Source organism: Heterodontus francisci, chromosome 27, assembly GCF_036365525.1.
Source record: "Heterodontus francisci isolate sHetFra1 chromosome 27, sHetFra1.hap1, whole genome shotgun sequence".
NCBI classification, from domain to species: Eukaryota; Metazoa; Chordata; class Chondrichthyes; order Heterodontiformes; family Heterodontidae; genus Heterodontus; species Heterodontus francisci.
Genome location: NC_090397.1, coordinates 73,646,001 through 73,663,393, shown reverse-complemented (window position 1 = coordinate 73,663,393; position 17,393 = coordinate 73,646,001). Strand labels below are relative to the sequence as shown.

General features: G+C 45.2%; 1 protein-coding gene across 1 annotated transcript in view; it reads right to left on the bottom strand.

Annotated features, from left to right (window-relative positions):
* Window positions 1-12,076, bottom strand: part of LOC137384912 (semaphorin-3E-like) — a 405,916-nt gene extending 393,840 nt beyond the window's left edge. Inside the window, exon 1 of the mRNA XM_068059620.1 lies at window positions 11,610-12,076. Within this exon, the coding sequence (XP_067915721.1) occupies window positions 11,610-11,724 (115 nt within the window). The 5' untranslated portion in view covers window positions 11,725-12,076. The remainder of the gene's footprint in view (window positions 1-11,609) is intronic.
* Window positions 12,077-17,393: the final 5,317 nt, after the last annotated feature.

Sequence of the window (17,393 nt, the reverse complement as noted above, 5' to 3'; positions counted from 1 at the left end):
CTATAGGTATGTGAAGAGAAAAAGATTAGTGAAGACAAATGTAGGTTCCTTACAGTCAGAAACAGGGGAATTTATTATGGGGAACAAAGAAATGGCTGACCAACTAAATGCATACTTTGGTCTGTCTTCACAAAGGAGGACACAAATATCATACCGGAAATGTTGGGGAACACATGGCTTAGTGAGAGAGAGGAACTGAAGGAAATCAGTATCAGTAGAGAAATGGTGTTGGGGAAATTGATGGGATTGAAGGTCGATAAATCCCCAGGGCCTGATAATCTACATCCCAGAGTACTTAAGGAAATGGCCCTAGAAATAGTGGATGCATTGGTGGTCATCTTCCAAGATTCTATAGACTCTGGAACAGTTCCTACAGATTGGAGGGTAGCTAATGTAACCCCACTATTTAAAAAGGGAGGTAGAGAGAAAGCAGGTAATTATAGAGCTGTCAGCTTGATGTCGGTAGTGGGAAAAATTCTAGAGTCCATTATCAAAGATTTTATAGCAGAGCACTTAGAGAACAGTGGCAGAATCGGGCAGAGTCAGCATGGATTTACGAAAGGGAAATCATGCTTGACAAATCTATTAGAATTCTACGAGGATGTAACTGGTAGAGTTGATGAGGGAGCCAGTGGATGTGGTTTATTTGAACTTTCAGAAGGCTTTCGACAAATTCTCACATAAGAGATTCGTGTGTAAAATTAAAGCGCATGGGCTTGGGGGTAGTGTATTGCGATGGATAGAAAATTGGTTGGCGGACAGGAAACAAAGAGTAGGGATAAGTGGGTCTTTTTCCGAATGGCAGACAGTGACTAGTGGGGTACTGCAGGGATCGGTGCTGGGACCCGAGCTATTCACAATATATATTAATGATTTAGATGAGGGAACTAAATGTAATATCTCCAAATTTGCAGATGACACAAAACTGGGTGGGAGGGTGAGTTGTGAGGAGGATGCAGAGAGGCTTCAGGATGATTTGGACAAGTTGAGTGAGTGGGCAAATGCATGGCAGATGCAGTATAATGTGGATAAATGTGAGGTTATCCACTTTGGTACCAAAAACAGGAAAGCAGATTATTATCTGAACAGTTATAAACTGAGAGAGGGGAATGTGCAGCGAGACCTGGGTGTTCTTGTACACCAGTCACTGAAGGTAAGCATGCAGGTGCAACAGGCGGTAAAAAAGGCAAATGGTATGTTGGCCTTCATAGCGAAAGGATTCGAGTACAGGAGCAGGGATGTCTTGCTGCAATTATACAGGGCCTTGGTAAGGCCACACCTGGAATATTGTGTGCAGTTTTGGTCTCCTTATCTGAGGAAGGATATTCTTGCTATAGAGGGAGTGCAGCGAAGGTTTACCAGACTGATTCCTGGGATGGCGAGACTGACACATGAGGAGAGATTGAGTCGGTTAGGATTATATTCGCTGGAGTTCAGAAGAGTGAAGGAGGAACTCATAGAAACCTATAAAATTCTAACAGGACTTGACAGGGTAGATGCAGGAAGGATGTTTCCGATGGTGGGGGAGTCCAGAACCAGGGGTCATAGTCTAAGGATACGGGGTAAACCTTTCAGGACTGAGATGAGGAGAAATTTCTTCACCCAGAGAGTGGTGAACCTGTGGAATTCACTACCACAGAAAGCAGTTGAGGCCAAAACATTGTATGTTTTCAAGAAGGAGTTAGATATAGCTCTTGGGTCTAAAGGGATCAAAGGGTATGGGGGGAAAGCGGGAACAGGTTACTGAGTTGGATGATCAGCCATGATCATAATGAATGGTGGAGCAGGCTCGAAGGGCTGAATGGCCTACTCCTGCTCCTGTTTTCTATGTTTCTATGTGAAGATATGGAGATATGACGATGTGCTCTTACCAAAACTAATCTACCTTACCATTATTCCCTATCAAAACTCTTCTCCCCCGAAATGCTCTGCTGCTGTGTCTCTGCTGGTGGTACAGATTGAGGACAGATGTCAGGACAAACTCCTTTTCGGAAGGAGTTAATGAATACTTGGCGTGGTCTTCTGCTTGGGGTGACCCAGATGAAATGGGTGGGTTGAATATCCTCCCTCATCTGTATGTTCCATCTCAGTGACTGACTCCAGGTGTATTTCTGGAGCACGGATCTGATTCTGCAGACAGAGCCCCATCTGGTGGCCAGGGTGAGAACTGGGAAATGTCACTTTGAAGCTCATTTGAAATAGGGATTGGAAATTATGACCCTCTGTATTTGGAGTTTGAAAAACACACATTTAAATTTCTGAAAATGATTTGATTCTCAGTGTTTTTCCTCTTCAAAAATGCATTGGTGTTTTATTGCAGCAATCCATGATTTAAATTGGACATCAGCTGATTTACAACTTACCATTCTGTCAGCTTTCTACTAATTTGGTGGATGTTATGAATAAATCACAATCTTTGTTACAATACTCAACTATTGTTTGAAAGGAGAATAACAGGAAGCAATGGATGTTAAGACCAATGGTTACTTATATTGTCGATATTTGCAGAAGTAGTACTGAATGACTTGGAACGATTTTAAGATAATTTGTCGAACTTATTTGAATCACAGCTGTGTTATTCTACCAGTAAATGAAGCCTTCTTTCAGGGGACAATTTTTCTGAATGGATTAATGATATTACATGCATTTGCACCAATGCAGTCACTTGTGTTTCTCGCGATGTGTCATTTGGATGCAAAGACCCCTCAACTGCATTTGAAAACGAGATGAGAGTGAACTGCAGATTGCCTTTCACCCAGCTCGCGTATGACAAGCGTTTTAACGTTAACATCTGTCCCTCACATAATATTAAAATTGAGTTGTCATTCTAGTGCTAGTGAGCAGGGTTCTGTGTTTCTGTACTTCCTCACACACACAAGGCTCCGTGTCCCTGGCTAGAGAAAGACACATTAGCCATTATCTTCCCTCATGCTCCATGACCCTGCCTCGCTACAGCTACTGGCCTTAAACTAGCAGAATCTATTGACAACTTAATATGTACATGAGAGCAACTTGCACTTAGATCACACCTTTATCATCACTGCACTATTGGAACATTTAACTAAAAGAACAGATACTGAGCAGGAAGTGAAAGAAAAGACTGACAGTGAGGCGGAAGTTGCATGTTTTCTTTGGATTTGTGAAACTTTGTTTCATGGAACAAGAAAGAAGATTTGAGGAAAAGAATTGCTGAAAGAAAGAACAAGACAGGGATGATTCTGCCACTTTTGCAGCTCAATTGCCTCGAGTCGGAAGGAGGGCAGAGGTGTGTGATACAGGGAGGGTGTGAGAGTGATACAAGGAGGGTGTGTGTGTGATACAGGGAGGGTGTGAGAGTGATATGGGGAGGGTGTGAGAGTGATACATGGAGGGTGTGTGTGTGTGTGATACAGGGAGGGTGTGAGTGTAATACAGGGAGGGTATGACTGTGATAAAGGGAGGGAAGTGAGTGTGATAAAGGGAGGGTGTGAGTGTGATAGAGGGGCAGGTGTGAGTGTGATTCAGGGAGGGTGTGAGTGTGATAGAGGGGCAGGTGTGAGTGTGATAAAGGGAGGGTGTGGGTGTGAGTTTGATAAAGGGAGGGTGTGAGTGTGATTCAGGGAGGGTGTTAGTGTGATAGAGGGGCAGGTGTGAGTGTGATAAAGGGAGGGTGTGAGTGTGATTCAGGGAGGGTGTGAGTGTGATAGAGGGGCAGGTGTGAGTGTGATAGAGGGTGGGTGTGAGTGTGATACAGGGCCACACTTTAGGAATGATTTGATAGCATTGGAAAGAGTGCAGAAAAGATTTAGACAATATTTTTTCATTTAATCTTTCATGGGATGTGAGCATCACTGGCCAGGCCAGCATTTATAACCCATCCCTAATTGCTCTTGAGAAGGTGGTGGTGAGCTGCCTTCTTGAACCGTTGCAGTCCTTGGAATATAGGTACACACACAGTGCTGTTAGGAAGGGAGATCAGGATTTTGACCCAGCGACAGTGAAGGAACGGCGATACGGTTCCAAGTCAGGATGGTGTGTGACTGGGAGGGGAACTTGCAGGTGGTGGTGTTCCCATGCATCTGCTGCCCTTGCCCTTCTAGGTGGTAGAGGTCACGGGTTTGAAAGGTGCTGTTGAAGGAAATGGATCCAGGGATGAGGAATTTCAGTTATGAAGATAGATTGGAGAAGTTGGGACTGTTTTCCTTGGAAAAGAGAAGGCTAAGAGGTGATTTGATAGAGTTATTCAAAATCATGAGGGGTCTGGACAGAGTAGATAGAGAGAAACTGTTCCCACTTGTGAAAGGATCGAGAATGAGAGGGCACAGATTTAAAGTATTTGGTAAGAGAAGCAAAAGTGACCTGAGGAAAAACTTTTTCACACAGCGAGTGATTAAGGTCTGGAATGGGCTGCCTGAGAACGTGGTGGAGGCAGGTTCAATTGAAGCATTCAAAAGGGAATTAGACAGTTATATGAAAAGGAAGAACGTGCAGGGTTATGGGGAGAAGGCAGGGGAATGGAACTGAGGGAATTGCTTCTTCAGAGAGCTGGTGCAGACAGGATGGACTGAATGGCCTCCTTCTGTACTGTAGCAGTTCTGTGATTTTGTATTATGGGGTTGAATGCTGACAGCTTTAGATGACTTGAAGTTTGGTGTAAAAAGGAGTTTTGGAATCCAGTGAGGAGGTTTTTATATCGGGTGTGCCTGGATGTAAAATATCCACGACTAAAGGTTTTTACAGTAATCGGAATGTGATTGGTGAGATTCTGGAGGTGCAAGTCGGCAGTTTTGTTAATTCGCTCCTTGTGGAGTTTGAAGATCGGTATATTATTATCTATGTCAGACAGATTGGGAAATTTTAAGTTGCACAAAACAGAATTAAGAGATCAACTGATTTACATTCCTGATGCAAAGTCTAATAAATGCAATGTCTGCACATCTGGAATTAACCTGATTTCAGCAAAGAAATGATGGTGATATAATATTGTATTTTTCAAACTCTTTGAAGACCAATTGTGATAAAGACATTTTTTTTTAATTGCATGACCTGTGTTTAGTTTAATCGGTATTTTTTAACAGCACAGAATCATTACAGTGCAGAAGGAGGCCATTCGGCCCATCGTGTCCGCACTGGCTCTCTGAACGAGCAATTCACTTAGTGCCATTCCCCTGCCTTCCCCCAGTAACACCGGACATTCTTCTTTTCAGATAACAGTCTAGTTTCCTTTTGAATGCTTCAATTGAACCTGCTTCCACCACGTTCTCAGGCAGCGCATTCCAGACCTTAACCACTCGCTGTGTGAAAAAGTTTTTCCTCGTGCCACTTTTGCTTCTCTTACCAAATACTTTAAATCTGTGCCCTCTCGTTCTCGATCCTTTCAAGATTGGGAACAGTTTCTCTCTATCTACTTTGTCCAGGCCCCTCATGATTTTGAATACTTCTATCAAATTGCTTCTCAATCTTCTTGTCTCCAAGAAAAACAGTCCTAACATCTCCAATGTATCTTCATTACTGAAGTTCCTCATTCCTGGAATCATTTTCGTGAATCTTTCTGCACCCTCCCTAACACTTTCACATCTTTCCTAAAGCGTGGTGCCCAGAACTGGACACAATACTCCAGCTGAGGCCGATCTAGTGTCTTATACAAGTTCAACATAACCTCCTTGCTCTTATACTCTATGCCCCTATTAATAAAGCCCAGGATACTGTATGCTTTACTAACTACTCTCTCAACCTGTCCTGCCACCTTCAATGACCTATGTAAAAATACACCCAGGTCCCTCTGCTCCTGCACCCCCGTTAGAACTGTACCTTTTATATGATACAAAATTCTACTTTATAACACCAAATATTGAGAGATTACGGTAAACTATTCCTCCAATGCGTAAATGACAGAGAATTGAAGAAAGATTGTAATAGGGACAGTATATTCAATTGTTAGAGTCTTCACGTTGTTTAAAAAGCTCACTTGCCTCAACTCATGATGCTAAAGATTGTCGCAATTTTGCATTTCAAGATTTTTGTTTCTGGAAACCATTTTTATCCAAGAACGGCCAGACAATCCAGCTCTTGAAGGGTTAGTGAAATACGTTGCATCAAATGCATAGAATGTATGAAGAATCTGCTGTCTCTGTGGTTCCGCAGAGGTTCCCTGATTTTCAAGTGTTAACTGACATTTCTCCCATGTTGGCCTCAATCTCTCTCTCTCAGAATGAACGGGAAAACCCGATGGAAATTACTGCTGATGGTAAACAGGAGATCTAAAAAGAGAAAAAGATCCAAATCCCAAATACAAACTGAAATTACTGGCCAGGCATGGCAGCCTAGTTTTTTTTAAATCATTCATGGGATGTGGGCATCGCTGGCTAGGCCAGCCTAGTCTACATCTTAAAGCTAAACATTGGTAAATATCTCAGGCAGTAGCCCAGAATCGACCATAGAAGGGAATGAACAGTAGACCAATCCCTGAAATGTATTAACAGCATTTTCTGTTTTCATTGCAAGGTGAACAGGATTGGGATAACTCTAGCCCGTAAACAATAGCCAGACACACTGCAGCATCTCTGCCATTCAGCAATAATGAAAGTACCTCCAGACTGAAAATACACTTGCAAGGAACAGATTAATCTTGTGTCTTTGAAGATTTAATTCACTTCTGATAAAGAAGAAGCATATTAAAAAAACAGTACCTAAACTGCCACATGTTTGAAGATATAAATGGGAATCTTCACTCTCTTGTTATGGAACTTAACTCATTTGTTTTCTGCCCTGTCACCATCTCCCAGCCACTGGTTTAATAGGCGGCTGAGGTGTCTGCCTGACACATGAATATATTTAAATTCAGGTCCTGTTATATGGATGGGACCCCTGAGCCATTTTTACAGCTTATTGGCAAAAATGCCCACTTGAACACTCCGCTCAGTAGAGACTGTTGGATAAGAAGCATAGGCCCTTAAAGATAGGACAAAAAATATTTTTGTATGTAACGAAGGTGCAGGAGTACTCAACTGGGCATGACAGAGACAATCTGGGTCATTGTCCCCCAGAATCCTCCCCACCCCCCCATCGCCACCCTTACTTTACTGCCAATCAGGTGGTCTGATGTTGCACTGTCCTAAATGCATTGAGCTGCCTCATGACACCCATTTGGGGTGGGCGGGCAACATGCCAGTTGTATTTAAATGAGGCCCGGTCCTCAAAATGGCTTGTGCATCCTGTTGCACCTCCCAGGCAGTTTTACCAGCTTTCCATCCAAATGATAATGTGCCGCGGCACTACTACAAGATATTGTGAGGGTGTCAGAAACCGGTGTCAGTGTTGAGGAACCGGTGTCAGTGTTGAGGAACTGGTGTCAGTGTTGAGGAACTGGTGTCAGAGTTGAGGAACTGGTGTCAGAGTTGAGGGACCGGTGTCAGTGTTGAGGGACCGGTGTCAGTGTTGAGGAACTGGTGTCAGTGTTGAGGAACTGGTGTCAGAGTTGAGGAACTGGTGTCAGAGTTGAGGGACCGGTGTCAGTGTTGAGGGACCGGTGTCAGTGTTGAGGAACTGGTGTCAGTGTTGAGGAACTGGTGTCAGTGTTGAGGGACCGGTGTCAGTGTTGAGGAACTGGTGTCAGTGTTGAGGAACTGGTGTCAGAGTTGAGGGACCGGTGTCAGTGTTGAGGGACCGGTGTCAGTGTTGAGGAACTGGTGTCAGAGTTGAGGGACCGGTGTCAGTGTTGAGGGACCGGTGTCAGTGTTGAGGGACCGGTGTCAGTGTTGAGGAACCGGTGTCAGTGTTGAGGGACCGGTGTCAGTGTTGAGGGACCGGTGTCAGTGTTGAGGAACCGGTGTCAGTGTTGAGGAACCGGTGTCAGAGTTGAGGAACTGGTGTCAGTGTTGAGGAACCGGTGTCAGTGTTGAGGGACCGGTGTCAGTGTTGAGGAACCGGTGTCAGTGTTGAGGAACTGGTGTCAGTGTTGATGAACTGGTGTCAGAGTTGAGGAACTGGTGTCAGAGTTGAGGAACTGGTGTCAGTGTTGAGGAACCGGTGTCAGTGTTGAGGAACTGGTGTCAGTGTTGAGGAACCGGTGTCAGTGTTGAGGGACCGGTGTCAGTGTTGAGGGACCGGTGTCAGAGTTGAGGAACCGGTGTCAGTGTTGAGGAACTGGTGTCAGTGTTGAGGGACCGGTGTCAGTGTTGAGGAACCGGTGTCAGTGTTGAGGAACTGGTGTCAGTGTTGAGGAACTGGTGTCAGAGTTGAGGAACTGGTGTCAGAGTTGAGGAACTGGTGTCAGAGTTGAGGAACTGGTGTCAGTGTTGAGGAACTGGTGTCAGAGTTGAGGAACTGGTGTCAGAGTTGAGGAACTGGTGTCAGAGTTGAGGAACTGGTGTCAGTGTTGAGGAACTGGTGTCAGTGTTGAGGAACTGGTGTCAGAGTTGAGGAACTGGTGTCAGAGTTGAGGAACTGGTGTCAGAGTTGAGGAACTGGTGTCAGTGTTGAGGAACCGGTGTCAGTGTTGAGGAACTGGTGTCAGTGTTGAGGAACTGGTGTCAGTGTTGAGGAACTGGTGTCAGAGTTGAGGAACTGGTGTCAGAGTTGAGGAACTGGTGTCAGGGTTGAGGAACCGGTGTCAGTGTTGAGGAACTGGTGTCAGTGTTGAGGAACTGGTGTCAGAGTTGAGGAACTGGTGTCAGAGTTGAGGAACTGGTGTCAGAGTTGAGGAACTGGTGTCAGAGTTGAGGAACTGGTGTCAGTGTTGAGGAACTGGTGTCAGTGTTGAGGAACTGGTGTCAGAGTTGAGGAACTGGTGTCAGGGTTGAGGAACCGGTGTCAGAGTTGAGGAACTGGTGTCAGAGTTGAGGAACTGGTGTCAGTGTTGAGGAACCGGTGTCAGAGTTGAGGAACTGGTGTCAGAGTTGAGGAACCGGTGTCAGTGTTGAGGGACCGGTGTCAGTGTTGAGGAACCGGTGTCAGAGTTGAGGAACTGGTGTCAGAGTTGAGGGACCGGTGTCAGTGTTGAGGAACTGGTGTCAGTGTTGAGGAACTGGTGTCAGAGTTGAGGAACTGGTGTCAGTGTTGAGGAACTGGTGTCAGAGTTGAGGAACCGGTGTCAGTGTTGAGGAACTGGTGTCAGAGTTGAGGAACCGGTGTCAGAGTTGAGGGACCGGTGTCAGTGTTGAGGAACTGGTGTCAGTGTTGAGGAACTGGTGTCAGAGTTGAGGAACTGGTGTCAGTGTTGAGGAACTGGTGTCAGAGTTGAGGAACCGGTGTCAGTGTTGAGGAACTGGTGTCAGAGTTGAGGAACCGGTGTCAGAGTTGAGGGACCGGTGTCAGTGTTGAGGAACTGGTGTCAGAGTTGAGGAACTGGTGTCAGTGTTGAGGAACTGGTGTCAGAGTTGAGGAACTGGTGTCAGTGTTGAGGAACTGGTGTCAGAGTTGAGGAACCGGTGTCAGAGTTGAGGAACTGGTGTCAGTGTTGAGGAACTGGTGTCAGAGTTGAGGAACTGGTGTCAGTGTTGAGGAACTGGTGTCAGAGTTGAGGAACTGGTGTCAGTGTTGAGGAACTGGTGTCAGAGTTGAGGAACTGGTGTCAGTGTTGAGGAACTGGTGTCAGAGTTGAGGAACCGGTGTCAGAGTTGAGGGACCGGTGTCAGTGTTGAGGAACTGGTGTCAGTGTTGAGGAACTGGTGTCAGTGTTGAGGGACCGGTGTCAGAGTTGAGGAACTGGTGTCAGAGTTGAGGGACTGGTGTCAGAGTTGAGGAACTGGTGTCAGAGTTGAGGAACCGGTGTCAGAGTTGAGGGACCGGTGTCAGTGTTGAGGAACTGGTGTCAGTGTTGAGGAACTGGTGTCAGTGTTGAGGGACCGGTGTCAGTGTTGAGGAACCGGTGTCAGAGTTGAGGAACTGGTGTCAGAGTTGAGGGACTGGTGTCAGAGTTGAGGAACTGGTGTCAGAGTTGAGGAACTGGTGTCAGAGTTGAGGAACCGGTGTCAGAGTTGAGGAACTGGTGTCAGAGTTGAGGGACCGGTGTCAGAGTTGAGGGACCGGTGTCAGAGTTGAGGAACTGGTGTCAGTGTTGAGGGACCGGTGTCAGAGTTGAGGGTCCGGTGTCAGTGTTGAGGGTCCGGTGTCAGAGTTGAGGAACTGGTGTCAGAGTTGAGGAACTGGTGTCAGAGTTGAGGGACCGGTGTCAGAGTTGAGGGACCGGTGTCAGAGTTGAGGAACTGGTGTCAGTGTTGAGGGACCGGTGTCAGAGTTGAGGGACCGGTGTCAGTGTTGAGGGACCGGTGTCAGAGTTGAGGGTCCGGTGTCAGAGTTGAGGGTCCGGTGTCAGAGTTGAGGGTCCGGTGTCAGAGTTGAGGAACCGGTGTCAGTGTTGAGGAACTGGTGTCAGTGTTGAGGGTCCGGTGTCAGTGTTGAGGGACCGGTGTCAGTGTTGAGGGACCGGTGTCAGTGTTGAGGAACTGGTGTCAGTGTTGAGGGACCGGTGTCAGAGTTGAGGGTCCGGTGTCAGTGTTGAGGGTCCGGTGTCAGTGTTGAGGGACCGGTGTCAGTGTTGAGGGTCCGGTGTCAGTGTTGAGGGACCGGTGTCAGTGTTGAGGGACCGGTGTCAGAGTTGAGGAACTGGTGTCAGTGTTGAGGGTCCCCACGTTGTTCAGTCACTGCAAAACTGCAACTATGAACATTCCAGCTGGGAGATTCAAGCTTCAATCCTCAGTCTCAGCTGACACCCACGCACTGGTCCTGGAAGGAAATAGGTGGAGCATTGGCCGTGAATAGCTTATATTAATGCAACATACTCTCTGGCCAATTGAGCATGACATTGTCCACTAGAATAACCAGAGAATGGACCATCTTATTTTAACTGAGAAGTTTATGTGCGAAAGTGGGAGGAGTCAAAAACTCTGAGGGAAAAGGGTAACAAAATCACAACAAAAAATTGAAGCATACAGTCCTCTTCCTGAGAAATCTGACAATGTTTTATTTCCCAAATGCTTCATACCCAAAGTTAAAATTATATTATTATTTATCTACATCAATATTTCAATTATTATTATTAACTCTTTTAATACTGAAATGGAACTCCATATTTCTGCATTTGATCACATTTTGTGTTAATAAACATGAAAGATTAATTTGCAAAGATACTAAATCATACAAATATATGGAAAGAGAATGAATACTGTGAGCAAATGGAAGACATTCTATTGTAGTGAGACCAATGCATCAATGAAATATTCCAGGATACAATATAAACAGCTGGGACACATTGAGTGGATTAACCTATTGTTGTGAAACATGAACTGTACAGATTCACAGAAAGTTGAAAGTTCTATAAAATGTATATAAAACAGCTATTCTCAAATAGTCCAACTGCCTGCTTAAAGCAAAGACTAAAATTTCCTTCTGCTCATAAGATTAATTGGTGAAATTTGATGCATTGTTTTTTGACAGGTTTGACAAAATCCATTTTGACTCTTTTAACAAATGTATCTTGTAATGATCTTATTACAATTACTATATATGAAGGCAAAATAAAGTAACTGCTTAACTTGTCAGCAAACAGAATGTAAGAGTATTCGTTTAGTCTGTTGTTCTTCTACATTAAATGAGCTTGCCACTGATGCGTACAGTACACATGCACTTACCTTTATGTGATAGGCGCAGTCTAGGATGGCTGGGATCCCCAGAACAGCTGAAACATTGTAAGATCAGGATAAATAGAAACAACACTGTGGCAACAGCAGTGTCAGCCAGTGACATACTGTTGAAGATTCTCTCTCACTGCTTCCTTCTGAAATGAAGTCCAGTTTTATTCTCTCTCTCATACACATACACTTTTCCCTAAGCTGCCTGAAAGACACTATCTTCCTGCCAGCAATGACCACTCGCTTTTATTTAAATCCTCTGTTGTCAGTCTCTTCTGCAAGCTTAACAACTCCTCCCTGGTGTTTTCCAAAATCCTTCCACTTTCCAGGACTGAGCTCTGCCAAGCAATGAGTTTTAATTCACCTTTCACCCCTCCTAATTAGAAGCAAGAGGTCCTTCTTCTTTGTGGTTCCACACAGCAGGGATCAGTGCTTGCAGTCGGTTGTACAGCAGGGATCAGTGCTTGCAGTCGGTTGGACAGCAGGCTAGAGCTTAGTAAAGGATAAAGTTTTGCTCCACAGAAATCATTGCAGTCCACGTGCCGATTACTGATCCTCCCTATTCTCTTTCAGATCCAGGCCCCCTGGTGTTACGTGGAAGAATGCCAAGATACATTTCTGGGTCAATGAATGAAAGAAAGATTAGTTTGAGCTTCTTGTAGCATCTTTAAAGAGCATTTACTTTGAAAATCAAATCTGTTTTGAATGATTTCTAATTAAACTCCTTTTCAGGGAAGGTGGAATCCACTTGTAAATTTTTAAAACCATAATTTTTTGATAATATTTTTTAGCCAATACTTGGAAGAAAACTGGGTTAATTATATAGCACGTTGTAAACATCAGGTGGACATCAAGCTGGAGAGTTTAGGTTGTTGCTGATTTGCCGAATCCATGAAAACTTTGTTTGATAAAACTGTGACAAATAGATTTCAGCTTCCCTTTAATATACCCAAAGCAACTTTGTGAAACTCCTGAGTGTACATAAACATAAGCATTTAAATGTATTCTGCACTGTTGATTGTCTTGTATCAATTTTGCTTTCAGTTGTTTGAAACCTTCTTTACCCTGGTGTTGATCACAAAATTTGATTGCAAATTGCTGATGTAGTGAGATTTTGAAATTCAGGGCTGGTGGAATGCAAAAGGTAGAAATGTGGGTGTCAGCTTGTGCACTTTTTTAATAAAGAGAAATCTGTTCTGCTCCCTGATATTTTGGTGGTTAGTGGCCATGCGGTACCTGATGGTAAAAACTCTATACGGTACTGTACTGACCACAGACCTGGCAATTTTGCCTTGATCCAAGTTCTGTGCCAGGGCAATGATAAAACTACTACTATAGGCTTTTTAAAAATTTCGTTGGTGGGAAGTGAGTGTCGCTGGCTAGGCCAGCATTTACTGGCCAATACCAATTGCCCTTGAGAAGGTGGTGGTGAGCTGCAGTCCTTGGGATGTAGGTACACCCACAGTGCTGTTAGGAAGGGAATTCCAGGATTTTGACCCAGCGACAGTGAAGGAGCGGCGATATAGTTCCCAGTCAGGATGGTGTGTGACTTGGACGGGAACTTGCAGGTGGTGGTGTTCCCATGCATCTGCTGCTCTTGTCCTTCTAGGTGGTAGAGGTCGCGGGTTTGGAAGGTGCTGTCAAAGGAGCCTTGGTGAGTTGCTACAGTGCATCTTGTAGATGGTACACACTGCTGCCACTCTGTGTCGGTGGTGGAGGTAGTGAATGTTTTGTGGATGGTGTGCCAATCAAGCGGGCTGCTTTGTCCTGGATGGTGTCGAGCTTCTTGAGTGTTATTGGAGCTGCACCCATCCAGGCAAGTGGAGAGTATTCCATCACACTCCTGACTTGTGCCTTGTAGATGGTGGATAGTGATTGGGGAGACAGGATGTGAGTTACTTGCCACAGAATTTCCAGCTTCTGACCTGCTCTTGTAGCCACAGCATTTATGTGGCTGGTCCAGTTCAGTTTCTGGTCAATGGTAACCCCCAGGATGTTGATAGTGGGGGGTTCAGTGATGGAAATACCATTGAACGTCAAGGGGAAATGGTTAGATTTTCTCTTGTTTGAAATGGAAATTGCCTGGAACTTGTGTGGCATGAATATTACTTGCCACTTACCAGCTCAAGATTGGTCTTGCTGCACATGGACATGGGCTGCTTCAGTATCTGAGGAGTCATGAATGATGCTGAACATTGCGCAATCATTAGCAAACATCCCCACTTCAGACCTTATGATGGAGGGAAGGCCATTGACGAAACAGCTGAAGATGGTTAGGCCTAGGACACTACCCTGAGGAACTCCTGCAGCGATGCCCTTGGACTGAGATGATTGACGTCCAACAACCACAAACATCTTTCTTTGCACTAGTTATGACTCTGACCAGTGTTGGGTTTTCCCACGATTCCCATTGGCTCCAGTTTTGCCAGAACTCCTTGATGCCATACTCAGTCAAATGCTGCCTTGATGTCAAGGGCAGTCACTCTCACCTCACTCTGGAGTTCAGCAGTTTTATCCATGTTTGGACCAAGGCTATAATGAGGTCAGGAGCTGAATGGCCCTGGCAGAACCCAAACTGAGTGTCAGTGAGAAAGTTATTGCTGAGCAAGTGCCTTCAGTGACCCTGGGCTAATGAGGGTAAAAACAACTAGACTTCTGACCACTAACCAGCGCTCTGTGATTGCAGACACTAGAGGACGAGTTTCGATTTGATTCTGCTGCTGGTTAAGATGGAATGACGTAATGACACTCAGTGGGAGAACTCGGGCTGTGTCTCTGCTGTGTCTCTAGGTGCAAAATGAGTGCCTGATCTTCCCTGGAAGTTTGCTGCTTGCTACATTAGTCTGAGTGACTGTGAGCGATCCTGGTGGCTACTTAAATGGAGCACTGAGGTGTTTGAAATATGTAAATAAGGATCCTTTTGCATGTTACTGGAATTAAATGTTTTTACAGCTGCTTCCCATAGTCTCCAGCATGGCTTGAAAGCTAGAGAAAATGCTAGAATCCAGAGCTAAGATGGCAGCAGCCTGAGCATCCATCAGAGTTTTCAGAACTGTCACCAGATGTTCCAGCACTGGCCGCTCTGCTGCAGTCTTCATAGGGCTAACCACACACTCCACGGCCTGCTGCCTTGGCTGTGCCCCTTGGATTTCACACACTAGTTAGAGATGGACTCCCTCATGCTCCCTAACATTGTCCACAGGCTCACTGACAGCAAGTCCAGTGCACTGAGTAATTTGGCATGTTCACCATCACTCCTTCCCGATAAGATGCACCCTGTTAATCGCTATCCCTATTCTCTGCAGCAGGGAAGGCCTTCTCCAGTGAGATGGTTCCTGGTTTATCTGACCCCACTGTCTTACTCCTGTGCACTTGCACTGTGCAAATCTCCCAGTGCAGACTCATTTACACCAGCAGGTGCTAATTCTGATCTGCAAAGAATGTCAAGGACTGAGGTGGACTCGAGGACCAGGAAAGGGAAGAAAGCAACATGGCTTTGCAGTTATTTTGTGACTGCCTCCTATCTTCTGACCACCTTCTGAGAGCCTATTTCCACCTCCATAACATTTTCTGACTCCACCCCAACTCAGCTCATCTGCTGCTGAAACCCGCATTCATGCCTTTGTTACCTATAAACTTAACTATTTCAATGCATTCCTGGCTGGCCTCCCACATTCTAGCCTCTGTAAATCTGTCATCTAAATCTCTGCTGCCTATGTCATAGGAACATAGGATATAGGAGCAGGAGTAGGCCATTCGGCCCCTTGAGCCTGCTCTGCCATTCAATTAGATCATGACTGATCTTCTAACTCAATGCCATTTTCCTGCACTATCCCCATATCCCTTGATATCTTCAATATCTAGAAATCTATCGATCTCTGCCTTGAATATACTCAATGGCCGAGCCGCCACAGCCTTCTGGAGTAGTGAATTCCAAAGAGTGAAGAAATTCCTCCTCATCTCAGTCATAAATGGCCTACCTTTTATTTTGAGAGTGTGTCCCCTGGTTCCTGACCCCCTCAGCCAGGGGAAACATCCTTCCTGCAGCTAGCTTGTTGAGCCTTATAAGAATTTTGTATGCCTCAATGAGATCACCTCTCATTCTTCTAAACTCTGGAGAATACAGGCCCAGTCTTCTCAATCTTTCCTCATAGGACAATCCCGCCATCCCAGGGATCAGTCTGGTGAATCTTTGTTGCATTTCCTTGATGGCAAGTATATCCTTCTTTAGGTAAGGTGACCAAAACTGTACACAATATTCCTAATTCACACCAGGTCCCATTCACCCATCAGCCCTGTGCTTGCTGACCTACATTGGTTCCCGGTTAAGTAACACATCAACTTGAAAATTCTCATCCTTGTTTAAAACTCCCTCCATGGCCTTCCCCTCCCTATCTCTGCAATCTCCTCCAGCCCTACAACCCTCTGGGATATCTATGTTCCTCTAATTCTGGCCTCTTGAGAATCCCTGATTTTAATCACTCCATCACTGGGGGCCATGGCCTTAGCTGCCGAGGTCCGATGCTCTGGAATTCCCTCCGTAAACCTCTTTTATTGTTCATCCCTAATTGCCCTTGAGAAAGTGGTGGTGAGCTTCCTTCTTAAACCGCTGCAGTCCGTGTGATGTGGGTACACCCACAGTGCTGTTAGGTAGGGAGTTCCAGGATTTTGACCCAGCGACGGTGACAAGTATGTGACTTGGAGGGGAACTTGCTTGTAGTGATGTTTCCATGCATCTGCTGCCCTTGCCCTTAGCTGTGTTTATTGGTAACACAAGTGGATCGGACTAGATTTCTGATTGGTTCCCTTGGAGGACAAGACACACCCAACAGTTTGTCTGCAATGTGTAATTTGATCCAATCCTTGTCAGACAGGCAAGTAGGCTTCAGATATAAAAACAGAAAGTGCTGGAAAACCTCAGCAGATCTGGCAGCATCTGTGGAGAGAGAAGCAGAGTTAAAATTTCAGGTCAGTGACCTTTCATTAGAACTTCAGGCTTCACATATCAGAGCCTAGAGCTCCCAGTGCTGCTGTGATTTTACAGTATGGCTGAGGAAGGTGTAAATCACATGAGAACAGTGGTCTGGTAGAATGCATGAAGTGGAGCTGTAATTAGCTTCCTAAAAGTCCTCTGTTATTTAGTGTCTGTAATTGTAATTACAATTGTCCTTGGCTGGTAAAGTGAACGAGTTTATACTCTAATTAGAGTGTTCGTTACTTCTTTGGAGTTTTATGTGTAGTTTTCCTTCTGGAAGTGATAGAAATTCTTTAATTCAGAATGAAGGGACCAAGGTGAAGACTATAACTTCAAGACAGTAACATTCATTAAAAAAAGGAAATGGAAAACAGGAAGTGAAAATACTCAATGGCCTCCGGATCTCAGGTGGTGCTACCACAGCAGGAAACTAGTAAGGATTTACCAGTTAATAACCTAGCAGGTGGGTGTTTGACGGGTGTGTGTGTCCGCTTGGGTTGGAATGATTACTTGCAATGTGTATACACGTACATCCATATGGAAAAGCCTTATCATCTGGGGAGCCTGAACGCCATTTTGGGGCTGTGCATGTGGCTAGACTGCAGAGAGCCAACTGCAGAGGAAACTGGAAGTGAGATCTGCCCAATTCCCGAGCCGGGGGAAACATATTCCCAGCATCTACCTTGTCAAGCCCCTTAAGAATCTTATATCTTTCAGTAAGATCACCTCTCAATCTTCTAAATTCCAGGGAATATTGGCCTGCACATTTAATCGCCCCTCATTGAACAATCCCCTCATCACAGGTATCA